At 35.6% G+C, this 21,930-nt stretch overlaps 1 protein-coding gene across 1 annotated transcript in view; it reads left to right on the forward strand.

Moving 5' to 3' along the window:
- The window catches only part of T48 (FU domain-containing protein T48), a 36,095-nt gene extending 14,745 nt beyond the window's left edge, over nt 1–21,350 (forward strand). The window contains exons 2-7 of the mRNA XM_073075877.1: nt 3,076–3,199; nt 11,039–11,214; nt 15,101–15,274; nt 17,967–18,064; nt 19,047–19,148; nt 19,733–21,350. Coding sequence (XP_072931978.1) covers nt 3,100–3,199; nt 11,039–11,214; nt 15,101–15,274; nt 17,967–18,064; nt 19,047–19,148; nt 19,733–20,105 — 1,023 coding nt within the window. The 5' untranslated portion in view covers nt 3,076–3,099 and the 3' untranslated portion in view covers nt 20,106–21,350. The remainder of the gene's footprint in view (nt 1–3,075; nt 3,200–11,038; nt 11,215–15,100; nt 15,275–17,966; nt 18,065–19,046; nt 19,149–19,732) is intronic.
- The last annotated feature ends 580 nt before the right edge of the window (nt 21,351–21,930 follow it).

A 21,930-nucleotide genomic window follows, 5' to 3' on the forward strand; every position in this document is an offset into this window, starting at 1 on the left:
TCTGCTATAGGAAAGTTATGTTTTCGTTAAAAAGTACGTAAGCAGTATTTTGACAAATTAGATACATAGAAATAGAATCTGATATAAATTGATTGAAAATATAAGAACGCACAATAATTTAAGCCTTTATTACTTTTGACGTAATCTTTTCTGTAGGTACAACTTTATATGACACGGATCTCGTAATTAAGGTGGTAAGGGAGACATACTTTTCCGAAGCATTCTAGCTTAGTCCTAAGCACGTCTGTGACCTACCTAAGGTAGGAATCTTATCTTATCTGGAGTTGATCACAAATGTCCATGAGCAGCACTTAACATCAGGTCGATTGCGTGCTCGTCTGCTACTCTTATATTAAGTACAAAAAAACTTGCTGTTGACCTTTCTATTCCTGGTAATCCTGATCGAAAAGTGAAGTGTCTGCTATATTACCAATCACCTTGATCAATAACAAAGGGCATTCGTGTGGGCACGCGAAACCTCCGCGCAACGACGCTCGAATGCCAATGTCGTCTAATTTGCAAACCCGTCCTTACTGTTAGCAGACCGTATGACCCACTTAACGAACACAATAATCACCTAGGAAATATTTGCCAAAACTAGCAACTATTTGACCTGAGAACCATAAAATTCTGATAACGTGATAGCTTGTAGTTTGCATATCAATGTAGCGTGTTAATGTTTTTGAATGATAATTTTATTTATGATTGATGCTGCTAAAAGGTGTTAAGTCGCATATGTTAATTACTCTCTATGTCCCATAGATATTTATTATGTAGGATGATCAATTAATAGTTTCACCCACAGACTTGTATGTTTCACCTAAGGTCACCTAAGTTCGGTTATAATTTAATTTCAGAGAAATTTTATTTTAGAAATAAAATTACCAAAGGAACATTATTATTTAAAAGTAATCTTGTTTTCTTTATGTTTCTGGAAACTTACATTGTAATACGCGGTACAAATCAAATTATGATGTTAAAATAATAAAAAACATTTCTTCAACTTCTTGGAAAAATCATAACAAATGTAAATTAATGCCACACGACCTTAATAGATAACGTTAATAAGATTTTCGGTACAAATTTTATATTTGAATTAGAGGTCTTTGTTCTGACTTGCCTGTGACAGGTTGAGCGACAATAATATAGGCATCAAGTTACGACCTAAAAACATAGATGAGTAAAGCTACTTCGCCGCCTTGAAATTGAATGAAGCCACAAACGGCTTATTAGTAAGTTCTTTTTTTGAATTCTTGACAAATAAAAACATTTTTAGAGAAAATTTACGAATAAATGATTAAAACTGCGTAATTTACATAATTAATAATTAATTATTTCAAATATTTTAGGGACATTTTAGCACGGAGACGTGGCAAAACTTTTTTACGCAACTATTTCAATTCTCAAAAATGGTTACAATTTCTTGTTAGGAGTAAGTAATCTTTACTAATCTATGCCTAAAAAGAAGAATCCTTTATATTACTTGTTAATTATTAACATTAAAGCTATGTATTGAAATTGACTCTTCTTTCTTATCAAAGATTTCATATCATTCACACTTCGGTAAATTAAAAAATAACGGTGTTTTTAATTAGTCCTAGTGGCAAACTTAATGTAGGTACGTAACCAAAGTAAAATATTGTTCATGCGTTTGTTTGTCATTATGTTTGTCTTAAGATCGTAATTTTAAGTACTTATAAGTACTCAATTCATGCCATTTACATTCATGTAATGGCACGAAATTACATGTAAAATATTCAGGTAAAATATATTGATTTGTTCATTAATTGCAACCCGTTAAGGGCCTACTAATAGTACTAACTAGAGTAGCTGCCCTTAAAGTCCTCCAACAATAGTTGATGATTGTCTCTAGCAATCACTCCAATGGCTGACCGCGCTTAGTGAAAATTTGTTAGTCCTAACCTTACAGATCTTGAGCAATTCACTAGTACTACATAGTTTTAAAGTTACCAGTTGGTCCTTACAGCCCTTATTTGTACACAGTACATTGATCTAGTCATACTTATGTATTTACGATTGTATGACTCATAGTGACCATATAAGACAAAACTATTAAATAGTGCAAGATAGCGTTTTCTTTACTTTATACATTAAACAGTTACTATATCCATCCATCTATCAGGTTTGAAAAGTCCACTGCTGGACATAAGCCTCCCCTAAGCTGCACTACTCCGACCGGTCTTGAGCCTGAATCCAGCGTTTACCCGCAATTCTCTTCAGGTCATGACTCCACCTGGTCAGGGGGCACCCTGTACTACTTTTGCGCAACGTAGTCTCCATTCGAGGACTTACTGTTACTATATAAGACCAGAATAACCACAAAAGTATCAAAGAGCTAAGTTGTTAAGGTAAAAATCAAATGTACACCGGAGCAAACCGGTAGGCAAAAACACGTTATAATATTACAACGCTATTTCGTCCAACTGTAATAATAAAAATTCAAAGATTATTAGAGCACAACAGACTATTCAATAATGTTCAATTACGGTGATGCCTGCCGTGACAGCACATAATTAACGCCAATTACATTACGCAACATGTTTTAAGCACTTAATGAAGCTAAATTTCAATGTACTAATCTTTAATTGATAGTTAATTATAGCTACTTAAAATTATGGGAAGTCCAGCAATCCCTACCTCACTACTATGTCCTATGCATTACTCTCTGTAGACTAAATTATTACAACTCATTTAAGGGACCCTTACCCTTCAAACCAGAACACAGCAGCGCTAATACTGCGTAACTTGCACATGGAGTAATCCATACCACCAACATTTTCATATATATTTTTTAATATTTGTTATTATAGCAGCATTTGAAGTAAATGGATTGTGAAAGTTTTAACTGTCTATCTATTACGGTTCAGTAGATAGAGTCCTGTTAAAGGCGGATAGACAGCGGAGGCTTAGTAGCATGGTTCCGTTTTTACCCTTTGATTACGGAACCCTAAAAATGGTGTATCGGAGGTACCGCCACGAACCTTCAAAAAAGATAGTTTATAGTGAGTAATATTTCTTATTACAGTAACGTTTAAGTAAGTGTTCTTGTTGCAGTAACGTCAGAATGGGTGCGGTGCGATGAGCCACGTGGTGGTGGCGCTGGCTGTACTGGTGACGGCGGGCGCTGCGCACGCGCAGCTCCGGCCGGCAGACGCGCCGCCTGCTATCAACGACACACGTGAGTGAGTCTTGACCACTTTATACATGTTTTTCCTGCAAAAATCTTAGGTCTACAAAATTGATGACGTGGAAGCCGCTGCGCCAACAATTCATCAATTCAATAGCAGTTTGACCCGCAAAAGTTCCAAGTTTGATCCTCGAAAAAGTAGATCCCTAAATTTTTAATTTAGGTTTCTGTTTTGAGTTAAAATGTTTATGCACCAGTCTTACTGTATGTCCCAGGTATTCACGACATAAGAAATCCTAGTGGTGGTCTATAAATGTAGAAAGTGTAATTTTCAAACCATACACACTGATACTCTTATTCTTATAACGATTGTTCCTACAATAATTCGATTTCGGCATTATTAGACAGATAAATTGAAAAGCGATGAAGCATAGCTATATTGAGCTCAGATGAAAAGAAGACGGTGTCACGGTTCTCAACTACGCCAGCAGCAACGACATGTACTTTATATTATGCAAAGATAGGGTCCCAAAATTTTTCTTTGTGGCAAAAATAACCACTTAATAACAATAGTCCACTTGCCCATCCCTATTTCTATTACCTCGAAAAATAGTCTAGTTAATTTGAAACTACCTTATTTTTCACTCCAGCTTATTAATCTGGTTATATTTCAACCGACCTCAGTAATAACGTCCAACTAAAATAAATATTTTAACATCCATGCAATACATTTTAATAAGTTGATAATCATTGTTATTATTGTTATATATCATTGTTATAATTAATTGACGAAACTATTACAAAACCGATGCATGAAACCTCATACAATTGATGTTATCTTTATATTTTAATCTAAACCATTAATCGCGGTACAATTATTTTGTCAATAAAGCTTGCATAGTTGATAGGTTGGAATCGTGCGGAACAAATGTTACACAATACTAGATGTAGATACTTAGTTCTAAATAACAAGCATCTAAATATATATATAACTCAAAGGTGACTGACTGACATAGTGATCTATCAACGCACAGCCCAAACCACTGGAAGGATCGGGCTGAAATTTGGCATGCAGGTAGATGTTATGACGTAGGCATCCGCTAAGAAAGGATTTTGGTCAATTCTACCCCCAAGGGGATAAAATAGGGGATAAAAATATTACTTTGTAACGCGAGCGAAACCGCGGGCAAAAGCTCGTCTAATATAAAATGCTATTCATTGTATTTTTAACTAGTGGTAGTAGAAGTAGAATGTTTTAACTAAGGAACATACCATACCTATGTCTAGCGAGAAGCGTTTCGATAGAAAGCTGTAAATACCGGTTAAATTACGTATGGAGCAAATCCTGAATCCTCAGAAGTGGCAACGCTACCATAATTTATAATCGGCTTCAGATAGAATCCGTATTAGAGCTGGTTACAGTACCTACCCTTACCATGAGTTTTCAAAACATCCCACAAATTTACGTTACGTTTACTCAATCCATTATTCTGTTCCGTTTGCTTAGTAGACTGAGTAAACGTTACAATAAGTTAGTGTTCAAGTCTTTTTGTCTACCTCACATCTTCGCAAAAAGAGACACACAACATAAAGCGCCATTTTGTCAATTTAGACATTTAATGTTACGTTACCCACACTATAGTTCTAATACAATTCGCTAGGGGCGCTGATTGGAATTTGTATGGGCAAATACGTAAACAAATACCAAAACAGTCATATTTGTTAAAACGTAAAAACTCATGGTAAGGGTACAGATAACGACAGTAACTACTATCAGGTGGACTGCAAACTAGTTTGCTACTTCAGTCTTAAGTATAAATAAAATCTAATAACTATTGTGGCTCCTTGATATGTCGCCCGCTACACTCCGTTAGAATGTTGCAAGCAATTAAGTATATTTATGTAAGGATACGTGATTAGAATGTCCAATTACAGGTATTACGAGCTACGACATCGGCTGTCCGATATGACCATGAGAAATAAGTAAATAGTGACATTTTATTTATTTCAAATGTCACTCCTGTATACGTTTCTATTTATTATATTATATTTGTATCACATTTCTTTATTGCATACTAAAATCTCAGTGTTTCTTTGTTCGTTGATCATCACCATAGAGTTATATCATCGTAGAAAAGCCTAGAGTCGAAATTGTGTGACATATATGGTGACGTTGAATGGACTAGGAGATTAGTATTGTTCTTTATTCTCCTTTATAACTTTCCCTTTCGTGAATTTACCATTCAGATAAGAACTCATGTAATCTTGATTTTACTAGATCATAGGAGTACCTATGTAGTATATTTGAAGACATTGCTCTAGACTAGAGGAAAGCATGTTTACGTATTTTTTTATTTAAAATCAAACAGTATCCTGTTAAAACCAACTAAAGACGATTAAGTCTAAAAACGATAAATACGTAGGAAATAAGTTAACATTACCAAAATAGGTTGAAATTCTATATCTCGTTAAACTACACTTCAGCTATAAACACAGGAAAAGATGTAATAGTGAACATAGATGTTAGTATAAAATGTCATTGATAGTGAAACCATACGTACAGCCATCTACATAATTGTATGGTGGTATAATTTTCCGTTGTGTTAAGGGAACGTACCCATACTACGTGACCTATTTTTTAATATTTTTCGACCCCTCCCCCCCTCCGGTGACCACCGGTATATACACCGGTAGTATATGCTAAGAAATGAAATTGTACTGAAAATACAATAAAATCCAGTAAATAAGTATTTACTCAGTAGCAGTTAAACTGAAAAATAAATGACGTCTAAATTCCATTCATATGACGAAGCTGATATGAAATATTATGAAAAACATTAAAATGTATTGTGTAACTTTTGTTAACGTTATTTAAACAAGTGTGATGACTCCGGAATAACGTAACACTGAAAAAGTACATCTTAAGAACAAATAAGTATTCAACATGTTTCTTTTAATATAGGAGTAGCAATCGAGCATGCAGTCAGTAAGTGTCTACTGCCGCCCATAGACATCTGTGATCAACCCCAGATAGGATTAGTTATTCTTACCTGAGATCGGCCACAGATGCGCCGCTACCCCTGAGGACTAAGCTGGAATGCCTCGGAAAAGTATTTTTTTTTTTATATAATATAAGAGTAGCAGACGAGCATGCAGTCCACCTGATGGTAAGTGGCTACTGCCGCCCATGGACATCTGTAATCATCCCCCGATAGGATTAGATATTTCTACCTGAGGTCGGCCACAGATGCGCCGCTACCCCTGAGGACTAAGCTGGAACGCCTGGGAAAAGTCTGTCTCCCTTACCACACCCTTCAAACCGGAACACAGCAGCGCCTAACACTGCCGTTATTAGGTAGAAATAGGTGTGGTGGTGGTGCCGCCGGAGTCGAACCACAAATAGGGTTCTACCACCTTCAATATATCTCGATGTAGACAAAAAACTTTGATCATTCTTACATTTTTGATTAAAATGCCTATTAGCTACTTCATCAGGACTCAAGGCCAGAAGAAGCATTTGTAAATCATCTATCAGATTATAGAAAATTGAGGTATACAATAAGGGCTGAACGAAGTGACGAAAAGCACAACTGATAATGCATGTTTAGAAGATACGAAAATATACAAAACATTTTTTTTTTATTTGTCTAACTAATTCTGACTGTACTAGTTAATAGGTTAAATAGAATTTCACGCAACTTTCATCTGAAGGTATTTCAAAAGGAATTATAATTCAACCGAACTAGAACCGAATGAAAACAAAAAATATGATTTCTTAAGAATAGAACCTAAGTCACTACCAGGATCTATAATTTGGGATGGATACCTAATAATTACCCAACGCTACGCGCTGCACTTATAATACGAGTATATCTTTCTATATGATTAATCTAAAAAAAAACTTCATTAGTTATTCGTTGTGATACGTATTTATCACTTTAATTACGGGCTGTAGCCATGTTGAGAATATTTTCAATCCTGTTCAGTGACTTAATAATATGACCTTACTTACTTTGAAGGGCATGTTAAGCAGTTAAATATGATTGTTATCGCGAGATACCTACAATATTTTGACCTTGTGTCGGCCTATTTATCATAAAATAACTTATGCCACGTGGCGCAACCTGGTTAAATATAGTTTCGAAATGGAAGCCATCAATCAGGCGAAACTCAAGTTCAACAATGGAACATACTGCATGTATGTATATAACTTGTATTAGTCGTTATTTTTAAGTAATATAATTAGTCATGAACCACTTGCAATAGTTACTATACAACCGGATGAAAAGGTGTCTATTTTTTTTTTTTTATAATATAAGGGTAGCGGACGAGCATGCAGTCCACCTGATGGTAAGTGGCTACTGCCGCCCATGGACATCTGTAATCAACCCCAGATAGGATTAGATATTCCTACCTGAGGTCGGTCACAGATGCGCCGCTACCCCTGAGGACTAAGCTAGAACGCCTCGGAAAAGTATGTCTCCCTTACCACACCCTTCAAACCGGAACACAGCAGCGTCTAACACTGCTGTTATTAGGTAGAAATAGGTGTGGCGGTGGTGCCGCCGGAGTCGAACCATAAAAGGTTCTACCACATATAACAACATTGTTACCGCCTATACGATAAATGTATGATATATGAAAAAAATCTTTTAGACTAAGTTCGGTTATTCCCGTCATGTAAACAACAGTGTATTAAATAGGCTCTCAGTCCAGCTTTCCCTTTAGAAAGTGCAGAAACTATGGTTCTTATTCACACCGCCATCTTAGTTAACGCGTCGTTATTAAATAGTAGAGTGCCTACATCACTACTCAATATTCTACTTAGTATCACTACATACTTATGTAAGGTCTCATTTATTATTAAAGCTTACTGCATTAGTTTAACATTATAAAAATAAATAAAATTAAAATTAGTTTAAAACCTTTCATTCGAAAAATAATGCTGGCTACATATTTAATTGGCCGTAACGCTGTATTCGTGATTTAAAAAAACAAAAGTGGATTATGGCGGGAAACGGCAGATGTCAAGGACGATGTTTGTGGAGGTCTTGGAATTAATTAAAAATAACTAGCTGGATTCAAGTCTTTCATTGGAGATACCCCCAACAATTAGGTATGTTACCATTACGCTGAGTAGAATGTATAAATATTTAGGAAAAAATCCTCGTTACACTACACTACAAATCGTTATATACAGATAGCAAAGCGTTTTAGAAATTGTGCTATATTATGGCCACGTGCACATAAGCTTGAACCACAACTAGGACTTTATGTTATATTATGTTATTTTATTGTCTTTCTGAAAACTTAGAGCTAGTGCATAGTATAACAGGAAATGCAATTATAGCCATTTATAAGTTTCCACATATAGTAAATTCAATTATATTAAAAGTCTCCAAAATTCTGAGTTATGACATTGAAAAGTTTTGGGCATTTCCATCTTGCCTATTATTAGGTACTTATAACATTTTATGTTGGGTAAATTAAAAATATTAATAGATAATTGAATATTAGATGAGTTACATTTGTAATACATATGTGTCAGTCCATGTGCCACCAGGATTTATGTAGCTCAATTAAAACATAAAAAAGACGAATATATTCGTTAACTCTAAAGTGCAATTTGTATATCAAGTGTATCAAGTACAGTTGAATTTTGCTTAAAAAGTTGATTTTAACTTTTCCGTTGCGCTCCTATGACACAGTTACTAATTACTCAATTCAAAAAAATATAGTCCCTGCATGGAGGCTCTATAATTTTTTTCGTGCTTTACAACGACACACGACGCATTTATAGTGTGCTCGAACTTTTTCATTCGCTACATTCGAGTAATCAAAGCAGATTCATTGGCACTCCAAGTTATATTAATTACTTTGCATAAAATCTACCGGAGAAGGTATATCTAATGTATAATTTAAATTTTGAATAGATATGAATTATAAACTTCTGTACTAATAGGAGCTTATAATTATTTGACTCACTTGAGATATTTTTATAAGAATATTTTTGAAATAATAAACTCTTACAAACTTTCACAACGTAACATAACATAAAGTCTACTAATAGTACTAAGTATTGACCAATAAATTACATTTACTAATTAAAATCTATAAATAAAATATTATTTACTTTTATGACGAGCTTGCAGTCTATCTGATGTTGAGGGGCTACTGCCGCCCATAAACATCTGTGATAAATCCCATTATAAAGTCCTATGCGTCCCCTATGAATTACGTTGGGAATATCGGATAAGTATGTGTTCCTTACACCACACTTCCGCAAAACAAGAAGTTAAAGTAAATCTAAATATATTTTGAGTAGTAGGTAAATAACAATGTAGGTTGTATATATGTACACGTCAAGCCTCAAACGATACGAATGAGAGTCGTGCATCGTGATGAATACATTATACCCAAACATTAGCATAGAAATTCCGACTTCGATATCGGTTACGTGTGAAAGAAACCCGAAACGGTAATTCTGTTTTAACCTCAGTTCACCTAAATGTACAACATTTACATATATTCCTGTGGCTCTATCCGAGTAAATCCACATTTGTACCCACAAAAATATAACCTTGTAGCTCAGTGTTTTACAATGTTTGGGTTGCAGTCCTTGCGTAACCAAAACTTTAGAAACCAAAAAAAGAAACAATACAAAATTTAAAAATATATTTTTTGTAAAATAAATATTAATTAAATAACATTAGCAAGTATTATCAATTTTACTGATACCTTATCGAGGTTCGTTTCACAGTTCCAGGAAAAAGTTTGAATATGACAGGTCTAACTGATCATAGATTAAATTGAAGTGTATTAAGTCTAAAATATCATATTTATACGGTTATTAGCTGACCCGGCAAACATTGTGTTGCCATATAAAAAAAATTAAGAGTGAACAACCCCAATCACTTAGGGGCATGAAACATAGTTAGTAGTCGATTCTCAGACCTACTGAATATGCATATAAAATTTGATGAAAATCGGTTTAGCCGTTTCGGAGGAGTACGGTAACTAACATTGTGACACGATAAGGTCTATATCTTCATTGATTTATGCTTCCATTCGCATCAAAGCAAATCGAGAAGTGACAACGAGTAAACCGAACAGCGAAGGTCACTAAAATAAACAAAAGTGAAGCGTGTGAAGTGTCTGTGATTTCAATATAAGTGCATATCCTAAGCTCATGTTTATTTGCTTTTATTTCTCTTCTTGTGTTTGCAAGACGGCGAAACATAAAAAAACTGTTTCAAGAGTCTAATACATCTGTGCTTGTGTCTTCATCATGTTGTCGTAGTCTGTCTTCTCCGAATGTCCTGGATGAAATCTGTTGGACGAAATTGTAAACTGCTGCAATTTTAAATAATTAGGAAACATATGCTTAATAAGAATATTTTATTGCATATTTTAATTCTGACGCAAAAAGAGGGCAATATGATTTTAACGTAACGATGAACAAATTTTGATTTTACTTGACTTTTGTTTAAAAACAGTGTTGGTAAGAGCTGAATTCATGGCAAACTATCTATCACCTAAACAGTGATTGATTCTTTGTGGTTCGACTCCGGCGGCACCACCGCCACACCTATTTGTATCTAATAACAGCATTGTTAGGCGCTGCTGTGTACCGGTTTGAAGGGTGTGGTAAAGGAGACATACTTTTCCGAGGCTTTCCAGCTTAGTCCTCAGGGGTAGCGGCGCATCTGTGGCCGACCTCAGGTAGGAATATCTAATCCTATTTGGAGTCGATTACAGATGTCCATGGGCGGCAGTAGCCACTTACCATCAGGTGGACTGCATGCTCGTCTGCTACTCCTATATTATAAAAAAAACAGTTTTCTAGTTAAAGTCGGTATTTTAATTTTATTTTTTTTCTTGTTTTACCAGGATGCGGAATAGAATGCGTGCGGTGCGCTGCGGACGGTTGCGTGAAGTGCGCGCGCCTGCTGGTGTGGCCTGGCGGGACGTGCGCCCACGACTGCCCCTCCGGCACCAGGGAGTCCTGGGCGCACGATGACCATCTCATGGGCCGGGTGTGCTACCCGGCTCATACCTACAACGAGGTATTATTTTATCATTTAAATAGCTTAAGACGTTTTAACTCGTACTGCGACAGACACCATTTGGAACCTATGTGGAATAAATTCTAGAGCAAACATATACATAAATTAATTCATAATTTAGATTATCCCTGCCTTGCAATTGGATCCCGATCAAAAGCATTGTTATATTATTTTCTATAACTACCATAAAACACTGAACACAAACCTTTTTGATACTCACAATAAGTATTACTAATATTAAAATACAAACTAACAGCAAGCAAATACATACTTAAGTTAAACAGAATAAATTATTTATTTGTCTTATCAAAATTATATTCCCACTGTAATTACAATTACAAAACATTAATCCGTTATAAAACCGCAAAATTAATCTAACATTAATTACCATTAAATTAAGAAGGTTGGATATTGACAACCAACGCAATAGTTAATACTGGTTTTTCAACTTGTTTGCGTTTTAGGATTGTACGTAACTAGGTTAGAACTCGTTCACAACGCCACTCGTTAGGTACGATGCTCGTCAAATATTGCATCAGGAAATCAAAAATAACTGGCTTGCTACACGCTAGTGGATTGCAACATTGTTTTAACCCGTTACTGCCTCACTGCTAGGCACAGCTCCCTTCAGCGTGAGGGTTCAGGCCATAATCCACCACGCAGGACAATCCGCATTGGTAGACTTCATCTTTGAAAACTTTTTTCATAAGAATTCACAAATGTGTAGGTATATTTTGTTATATTGTTTTCCGTTACCACTAAAACAAATAATATTTAATTTTTAATAAGCACTTCCAAAAATCAGAGCTAGCCTGCCTATGCTTCGTTTCCCCCATGAGAGGTAACACAGCCTTGTATTATTCATAAATGGGTGAAGCAAGAATATCGGTATTTTGCTTTTACTCTTATTATACAATATTATACATCCCGTAATTATATTATTCCCGTATAAAGAGATATACTATTCTCGCAGTGAAACAAGAAAAACAGTGTAAATAAAACAAAAACCCAGGCACAGATTGAGAGGCCCAATTTCAAACGAATAGGCTATCACCGCCTACATTACAACCTGGAGCTAGTTTATTCAATGAATTTACAAGCGTGCTCTGGTTACACCTCCATCCATAATGCAGGTGGCTCGGAGGGACCAAAAACTACGCAGATGGTTATAGCCGAAAATTAGGTCACAACTGCAATGTAAGAGCGGCTCATAAACCATCGAGCGTCCGCCTTGTGTTATAAATGGAGCGCGTACACGATCATAACATCAAATTGTATATCGAAATATTGATGATCATGACCATAATATTAAGAGTAATAACCAACTGGTCTGAAACAGCCTCTCGATGTAAGGGTCTGGTATTCGAATCCCGATTCTAAAATCTTACATTTTTCGAAGTTGTGTGCCTATTAGTATTTTTTATTTTATTAGTATTTTTTATCACTTGCTCTAACAAAGAAAGAGAGCAAAGTTTGATTACCTTTTGTAGGTTTTCAGAGAGTTCTATAAAAAATTACCAAAGGTATGTGAAGTCTACTTATTTATATTTGGCCAGAGCGGTAGACCTGACTCGGATCCTACCCAAATCCCGACCTATGCTCAGCAGAAAGACAATAATGGGTTACCGACGCGAACAGCCATAATATTGAAAGCAGGCACCCACTAAACATAATAGGTAAACATAAAGTTAATATTTCGTTATAAACACATTTTTAATCCCTACCATTCCGTATTGAAGAAGCGGCACAAGCCTGTCCTAGATGCTCATGCCCCGTGCCCATCAGTCACCGACTCCCGCGTCACCACCGCCACACCTTTTTCTACCTCATAACAGCAGTGTTAGTGTGTTCGGGTCTGAAGGGTATGGTAACGTAGACATACTTTTCCGAGGCGTTCCAGCTTAGTACTCAGGGGTTGATTAATAATATTGAAATAATAATATTGAAGAAAAATAAAAGTATTTTAAGAGCCATAAATGACGATGCCATAACTTTTTCTGTGTCTATGGTACAATAAGACATCCTATGTAGTAACTATAAGTATATAGCAAGTACAGCGCATCTGTGATTTAACTCAGGTATGATCTAGATTAAAATTACGTAGATACATTCCGTTACAACACTATCAACCTCGTTATACATAATGGCTAGCCATTACACTCTTCAACATAAAAGACTGAACTTCTTTTGAACACTACTTATAATTCAATGGACAGAAATTGTCATTCAAACTGTGCAGATTTTTTTAAAAATAGACATACCGGTATCCGGGAAGTTACCACCGCCACATATATGAAGTAGTTCTTGCGTTTCAGTAGAAGGGTAAATGTTCACCAAGTAAGGTTTGAAGGTGGTAGAATCCTTTGTCGTTCGACTCCGGCGGCACCACCGCCACACCTATTTCTACGTAATAACAGCAGTGTTAGGCGCTGCTGTGTTCCGTTTTGAAGGGTGTGGTAAGGGAGACAGACTTTTACGAGGTGTTCCAACTTAGTCCTCAGGGGTAGCGGCGCATCTGTGGCCGACCTCAGATAGGATTATCTAATCCTATCTGGGGTTGATTACAGACGTCCATGGGCGGCAGTAGCCACTTACCATCAGGTGGACTGCATGCTCGTCTGCTACTCCGATATTATATAAAAAAAAAGTAAGCAGACACATGGGGCGACCGTATCACAGTGTTTATATCACATGAAGTCGGTCACATCTGTGACCGACTTCAGGTACAACTTCTGTTTAATGTGTAATAAGTGTACAGGGCACTGATCACTAAGATCATTTACCATGGGTAGTGCATGCTCATTAAGTAGCTAATGAGCATTATTAAAAGTATCATAAAAAGAAACTAGCTACAAACCATTAACTACAATACATAAATACTTTCGTTTGAATACATATTTCAAATTGTATCTCCATTTATTAAAGACCATTATGCGCCATTGTTTCTGTCACAATACCAAAGTACCTCCTATACGATCTGTAACGTTTTCTCCTCTATACTGTAGGTGTTAAACAGTAGGCGGCACGTGTGATCGCGGGGGCGATGTACGCCTTTCAACCAACATAGAACAGAGAGAAGCGCCTAATGGCTTTATTATTATTGATAGTAAGAAAATTGACAGAAAGGACCTTTACATAAGAAAGAAAATACCTACTTAAATGTCATTTAAGAAGTATCGTTCGTGATTCGACTCCGGAGGGAACATAGCCTCTGCCTAACAATACCCTTACCATGACTTTTTACGTTTTGACAAATATGACTGTTTTGGTATTTGTTTACGTATTGGCCCATACAATTTCCAAGTTCTGACACTATCCACTAGGGGCGCTAATTGGAAATTAGATGGGCAAATACGTAAACAAATACCAAAACAGTCATATTTGTCAAAACGTAAAAACTCGTGGTAAGGGTACACTATTCGGCGGTGTCGTCTTTTGGTGTGAACTTTGAAATGTGTGGTAATGGCGAAATATGCGACGCAACTCTATAACTTAGTTCTCAGAGGTAGCAACCAAACTCTGATAGATTTCTAATCCTATCTGGGGTTGATTTGGCTCTCCATAGTCGGCAGTTGCCACTTACGCATCAGATGGATTAGTTCCCCCTTAGCTAATTCTAAAAAAAACATTCCATACCATACTAAAATTTATTTTCTTTTAGGTATTAGTAGTTTCTACACTCACAGCCCCACACAAGGATTCCCTGTGTCGTGGGTACCATTGATACACACATAGACAAATACACAAACACCCAGACCCAGAAACAGAAATCTAAATTCATCATTTAGATTTCTGACTGGGATCCAACCCGGGACCCATTGCGCGTCAGACCGGTATGGTGACCGCTCCGCCACGCGTTGTCATACAGTTATATATTTTTTTCTAGGTGTTAGTCGGCGGCGCGTGTGGCGCGGCAGTGTGCATAGCGTTAGTGGTAGCGGGCGCGGCGTACGCGCGGTGCCGGGGATCAGCGCGTGCGCACTCACAACCACTGCCCCAACCGCACCACGACGACGACGCACAGCTTCGGGAGTTTCATAAACAGCTTGATTGCTTACGGGTACGTTTGCTAAATCTTTATATATGTCTTTATGTACGTCTGTATGTCACTGAACTTCTCCTAAACGACTGGACTGATCTTGATGAAATTTGTTGTGTGTGTTGAAGGGGACTTGAGAATGGTTTAGATTCACAATTTAGTCCATGGGAAAAGGTTTTCTTAAGACCAATTTTCGACAGATGGCACCACTGTCATTCCAAATGCAGGCGAAGCCGCGGGCACCACTAGTAAATTATATATAGGTAGAATGATACAACATAGAGCAGTTTAGTCTATTGGCATTGAAATTGTAACTGAAATGTCGCAGTGGGATTTGGTGAAGCAGAAACTGCTCATAAATTATTGTATTTTAACTTCGAGATCTTATAAATTGCACTAACAGTTTCCCAACAAAAATTATAGAATAACTTAAATTGCTTACTTACTTTGTAATCTGTAATACATTTTATTACCTACGTTCAACATGATACAAGTATTGGGAAGTTAAAACTATAGAGTACCTAAATTTCAGATCAATTAACAAATGTCAAAAACAGTTTCTTTGATGATCACATTTCTCAACCAAAGTTTTATTTCAATGCTCGTTTTCAATTACAAACTCTACAAAGACAAGCCAAAGATTTGGGGCGGACAAACAATACGTCACTCATGCTAATCGATTTTAAAACAACACAAACTCCATCGGTGCGGCTTGTTTCATCTTAATACGATAATTGGATCTAAGAACAAACATAAAAATCGTTTTCATCGGATAAAATCAATTATTCCACATCGACACATTCGCGTGTGAAGTCACGGACATGCTTGCTTTAACAGTAATAAAACAATACCTCAATGCAGTTATTATCATGTTTTCATAAGTTGATAAAGTTTGAACTGAATAAATTGTATTTTTTTCTTTGAAACACAGAAATTTAATAATCCTTGTTGTGTTTTCAAGTAAATTCAATAATAGTAGGTAAGTATTAAATTAAAAAGATCTAAACTAGTGTAGGAGTTGCAAAATTATTTATTGATGTTGCCATAAGTTTATCCTTTTCTTTAGCTTAAACGCTTCGAAAACGTGCGAAATTAGCCTAGAACGAACCTAGCCTAGTACGAATAACTCTACTGTCTATGAACGAAGGTTCATAAACAATAGAGTTATTTTAAGCATTATAAAATAACCCGTCTCACGAAGCGGATGCCGGCTCAATGTTTACTCTAAGTTAATGTATTTACATGGACGAACAGATCACATGCATTTGTTTAAAAGTGTCGTCCAATTAATTACGTAATGTTTAAAGATTTATTTTAAACCGTCTCCCGTGGTGATATGTATTGAGGTTTTAGACTACTTATGCCTCTATCAGATTTATTTTTTTGTAAATGGTAGCGGAAAATCTGAAATGGTATCCATTGATAAAATTTCGACGCAGATATAAAATCAGGTGGTTCCCGACTAGTACAAAAACAATGAAGGAAAGGCAATCATGTGAAAACATTGTACCTACTGATACATAAATGTATTATTTAATGGACTTGGACAAAATTGCCTGGCAACGACCGATTAAAACAAGCGCCGCTTTTCGTTAAGAAATGAGTTGAGAAAAAATACATCATCTCACTAAACCCCATTTCAGTCCTCATTATTTCGTGATTTTTTTCAAAGCCTCACGTGGTTAATGGACGTTCCCAAAGTGTTCTCGTTGACAGCTCGTAAAACATAATGAGCCTTAACCTTGCGTGAAACCAACATAATGCTCGGAGAAACACCGTGACATGACACCAAGAGCTGCTTTCGAAAGTTGTAAAAGGAGAACTAACACCACTCTCTCCTATCGTCCAGAAAACCAGTTAGATAAATACAAATTATGCCAATGATCTCGAATGTTGAAGATAGAATTTATTATGTTAATAATGGACAATGAATATCAATATATATTTATATACTTGTTATGATATCTCGTCATAATTTTAATAATTTACATATTTTTGTTAATCCATGACTTTATGCAGGTAATTTTATGATTAACACCCGAAACAAAATTAGGAAAACTGTAAAATTTCAAAAAATAAATTATATTGCAGTTTGTACCTACAAACTCTTATAGTTATTAGTAAAGTACTTACCTACTTTAGAAAGTGGATTACCTTAGGGTTGTTTTTACATATTTAATTTGAAATATTCACAGTCTTACCTAATATTACCTACATTTAACTCTGAGCAAACGAACCTAAGCTTTATAAAGCTGTACCGTTTTGCATATCGGCAGTGATGATCAAAATCGGTCTGGTATTTAGAGATTAGCGTAGCATAAATACAAGATCAGCAACCTCCATATCATAAGTATGTAGTTCTACTTTAGTGCCTATTCACACGTAACAACCACGATACGACACCACAACTCAACTGCGTCGGTGATCGCATATTTGAGTGAAAATGCATCGTTTTATTTACACGAACCTTCCTTTGTCGTCTAAATTGACAGTGTGCACAATACTGGCCACATCGCAACGCACGACTACTACTACTGACTACGACGAAGCCGGCTACTGTATCTCAAATACATATTTTTGAAATTGATGTAGCCATGAAACATTGCTTTTCTGTAGCTTGCCGATATTTTGTCGCCGCTATGTGGCGTGGCTGTCGTACGTGTGAACAGCCACTAACTCGTGCATCGATCCTAAATATGCATTCTATTTCCAGCCGCACGCTTTCACTCTGCTGGCGATATTGAACCACACGCGCCACCAAGTTCGAGAGCTCTATCAATTAGGAAACAATGACGCAGCAATGGCTTATAGGTAATGTAACGTTCCTTTTATATTCTGATCCATTCTACTGTTTGATTGACAGCGAGTTTAGCAAGCGCTTGGACACTGCGATTTCGTTACTGTCATTCTTATTAGATTAAAGAATATAACTGCTTCAAATTTTGCTTGCTTAAAAAAAACTTGTTGTTACTTTTAACTCCCATCAGTACATTAACATGTTTATTTTTGTATAATATGTTGTTTTGTAAACATTTGTTAATAATTGTTCGTGCAATTATTGCGTTCACGAACTTTTTCGTAACCGGATCCATATTTGCATAAGACCCTATGTGGCCTCGGGTATATAAACAGTATATTAACAAAACAAGACCAACAATTAAATATATAACACTTTAGTGGGCCGTTGCGCAACAGAACTCGTATTTGCATGCTGCTCGGAATTGCAAAACATTAAACGACTCTTAAATACGCGGATTGCACCCGTGAAATACGGTAGCCGGAGCAAAAACTACAAAGTTAATGAGATTAAACACTATTCAGACCGCGAAGGAAATAATCTGCATTCTATAACGCTTCATAAACTTTCACTGTAAGATTGTTTGCTGAGGTTCATGATTATTTACGTAACGACAATGTAGGGCGATCATCGCAACTCGCTGACCATCTTCGTAAAATTAGCTGCGTACCTACCTGTAGTTTGAAGATTTAGATTTCAAACTGAGATCAAGTCTCTAATAATTAAATTAAAACTAAGTAAAATCAAATTTTTAAAAACCCTTAAGTACCTCATTTTTTTTCAAAGTCTTTGCTCTCATCAGTAAATGATTATAATTATGATCGAATTTCGACCACTAAGCGAACACTAATTTAAATAAAACAAATTGCTGACACGGAGTGTTTCGAAACTAAAAGTTACATTGTTGCATTTTTAATAGATACATTACATTTTTAAAAATCTGTTTAATTGACTTTCCGTCACTTAATTCCTATATACCTACTTTATACTTTACAGTTGTGTGCTGAGTGATCTGGCGAAGTTGCTTATCCTGCTAAACAAACAGCAAGTGCCGGTGGTGCCGGAAGAGTGGTCGCGGCTCGCCAGCTGGGCGGAGCGGTATGTTTGTTTTGCTCCTATATCTTAAAGTTGTTTCAAGTGGCCGGAGCACTTTGGGATGGTGGGAAAATACACTTAAGTGTATGACGTAGGTACATACTAAAGTGTATGAACTTGAGTGTCTACTTACTTTAAGCTTTGAAAGCGAAAGTTATGTCATGTTATAAAATACTTACAGTTGTATTATGTGATGTTATAAAATACTTACAAACGTTTACGCTTTTATGTTCATAAAATGCCATGAGAAAATTCTATTGTGTCTTTTGTTTTTACTATCATAATTTTGGCTAAAAACTAGTTACCTTTCAAAGTGTTATGTATCGTGATACAAACACAGATAATAAATAAAAAAAATAAGTCTTCCCACGAGTTGTTGTCGCATGTGTAATTTTGATATATGTAGGATGCATGACAAAATTAAAATAAAATCACCCGGGTGAATGTACTCCCGGACTGTCCTGGAGCTATATAGTCGTAATAGTGCGTTTTCTATTTTTTCACAGTTTACATCAATATTACCCTATGAAGATGAGACGACATTTACTGTTTCTTGTTATATTCATTTGCTGCTTTAACATTTTCAGAATACTAAAGCGATATAGCCGAATGAACGTGGGCCAACAACAGCAACAAGGCCAGCTAGTGAATTTCCTTCCCTCCCCACCGAGCCAGGGCTCCGACTCAGAAACAACACAGCAATCCTTCTCAACATTCAAACCACCTTCTTACTCCCCAACATCGTACGGAAGTCACATCTTGGACAAGGAGTTGGAGAACCAGTGCGAATGGAGCGACGTTGGTAGACCCCCGAGCTACTCGCAGATTGAAAGAGAAACCATCGTGCTTGCCGACCCTTGGGAGAGGCGGCCCATTGTCAGGCGGGAGAGCGTGTGGCTCGAAGATGAACTATTCGAAATGACGAGACGACCTCAAGACGAACTTACCACTGAACTTTAATTTTAATATAGATCTATTATAGGCATATTCTAGTTTGATACTTGTGTAAGTTCTAGCTATTCTAATCCAAACTTGATAAGTACAAACTTTAGTAACCTTTTCGTGTTCTTTATAAATGAAATACTACATACATAAGTAATTTTCGGTAATGTTTGTTTGTAATATTGAGGAATATTATTTAAATTATTAATATGATAAAAATCCACTATTTAGTTAATGTAAAAAATATATTTGTAATTATCGTCAATTTGTAAATACGTTACTAAAGAGTAAATGTATTATGCTAACCATAACTTACTTATAATACCTATATTGTTAAGTAATACCCACATAGTATCATTAATAAAGCAATTATAGGTAGCATAATGTTAATTTCTTTTGTTGTTAATTGGATTCTGGATTCGTACAATAATTAATCTTAATGTTTTACCAACCTGCGTGCAGTATTTGTATTCCATAAGTACCTAGTAGGTATACCTATATGTATCTCAATAGAAATAAGTTATAGATAAACAATATATTGTTTCGTTTTTATTTTTTTGCAGAAAAGTAATGATACACTTGCAACAAAAAACTTTATACTGAAAATGATTAATATCGCTAAATTAGTTTGTCAGTTTTTTCTGTCGGCTCATTTTGATATAGATTTGATGACATATTTTATATACTTATATAAATACTTACCTATAGGTATAAAATGACCGTATCCAAGTTAAGTATGTAAAGTAAAAATATTTTGTTTCTAGGTTTTAATTATTCTCAACCAAAGTAGGTAGAAATAACGGTAGGGTCTAGTCTATACTGAATTAATACAGTTTTATTTTTAAGATTTTTCCGACTATCGTCACGAATCACCACCATGTTCTTTTTATTCTTCATGTTCTTAGGCATAGTTCTTAGGTCATAAATATTTATGCGTTTGTAGATAAAGTTTCTCCAAGTTTTGTCTTAAATTCTGAATTTCACATTTTTTCAATAAAATTTATACGAATTCAGGCCTTAAATGCGTCAAATAATTTATATAAATTCTAACGAAATTTATCACATCATAGGTAGACCGAAAATACATTATTTTTGTTGACCTAAAGACTTAGTAATGTAAATAAAAAGCAATAAATAACATAGACATGTATGTTATGAAATGTTCAAACAACGAAGCAATTTGATATTATTTAAAGTTTAATATAAGAATAAAATATGGCGGATTTTATTTATAGGAAATTTGTTAACAATAAAATTTGATAAGCACAATTAAAGAATTTTATTTCCCTTAATGCAATCCTTCCACTTAAGCCTAAGTCTGTAAAACCTCTGTTTACCAATTACCAACAAACCAGTGCAAATAATTGTGTTAAAAAATCCCATAGCTACATTTTATCCTACGTAATTAAAAGAAGTAGCGTGAAAAACTATAGTGAACGCAATTGGTAAATTTTAGTATACCTAAATAATTTAGATTATAAGATTATTTTTGAATTTATAACTATCGACTATAATATTGCTATGCAGCCAGTTCATTCTAAGAGCAGACCCGTGCCAAAGCAGTGGAACAGTAATGGGTAGATGATGATGATGCAGTTGCAGTTACACATGCAATAATTATGGTGATGGATAAAAAGAAGTAGAGATGTAAAACATTAGTTATTCAGACCTATTTGGTTCTATTTAGGTATACATATAAAACATGTATGAATCTTACCTACAGGACGTTAATACAAAAAACAGCTTATCAGAAAAAACATCGAGTGCAAATTACACGTAGACTGTCGTTAATATATTACAACCATGATTGATAAAAAAGCGAGAATCTAATGCTAGGGCATTA

The sequence above is a fragment of the Epargyreus clarus genome, unplaced genomic scaffold (assembly GCF_041222505.1).
Source record: "Epargyreus clarus isolate Ecla_fem2 unplaced genomic scaffold, WU_Ecla_fem_2.2 ptg000008l, whole genome shotgun sequence".
Lineage (NCBI taxonomy): Eukaryota > Metazoa > Arthropoda > Insecta > Lepidoptera > Hesperiidae > Epargyreus > Epargyreus clarus.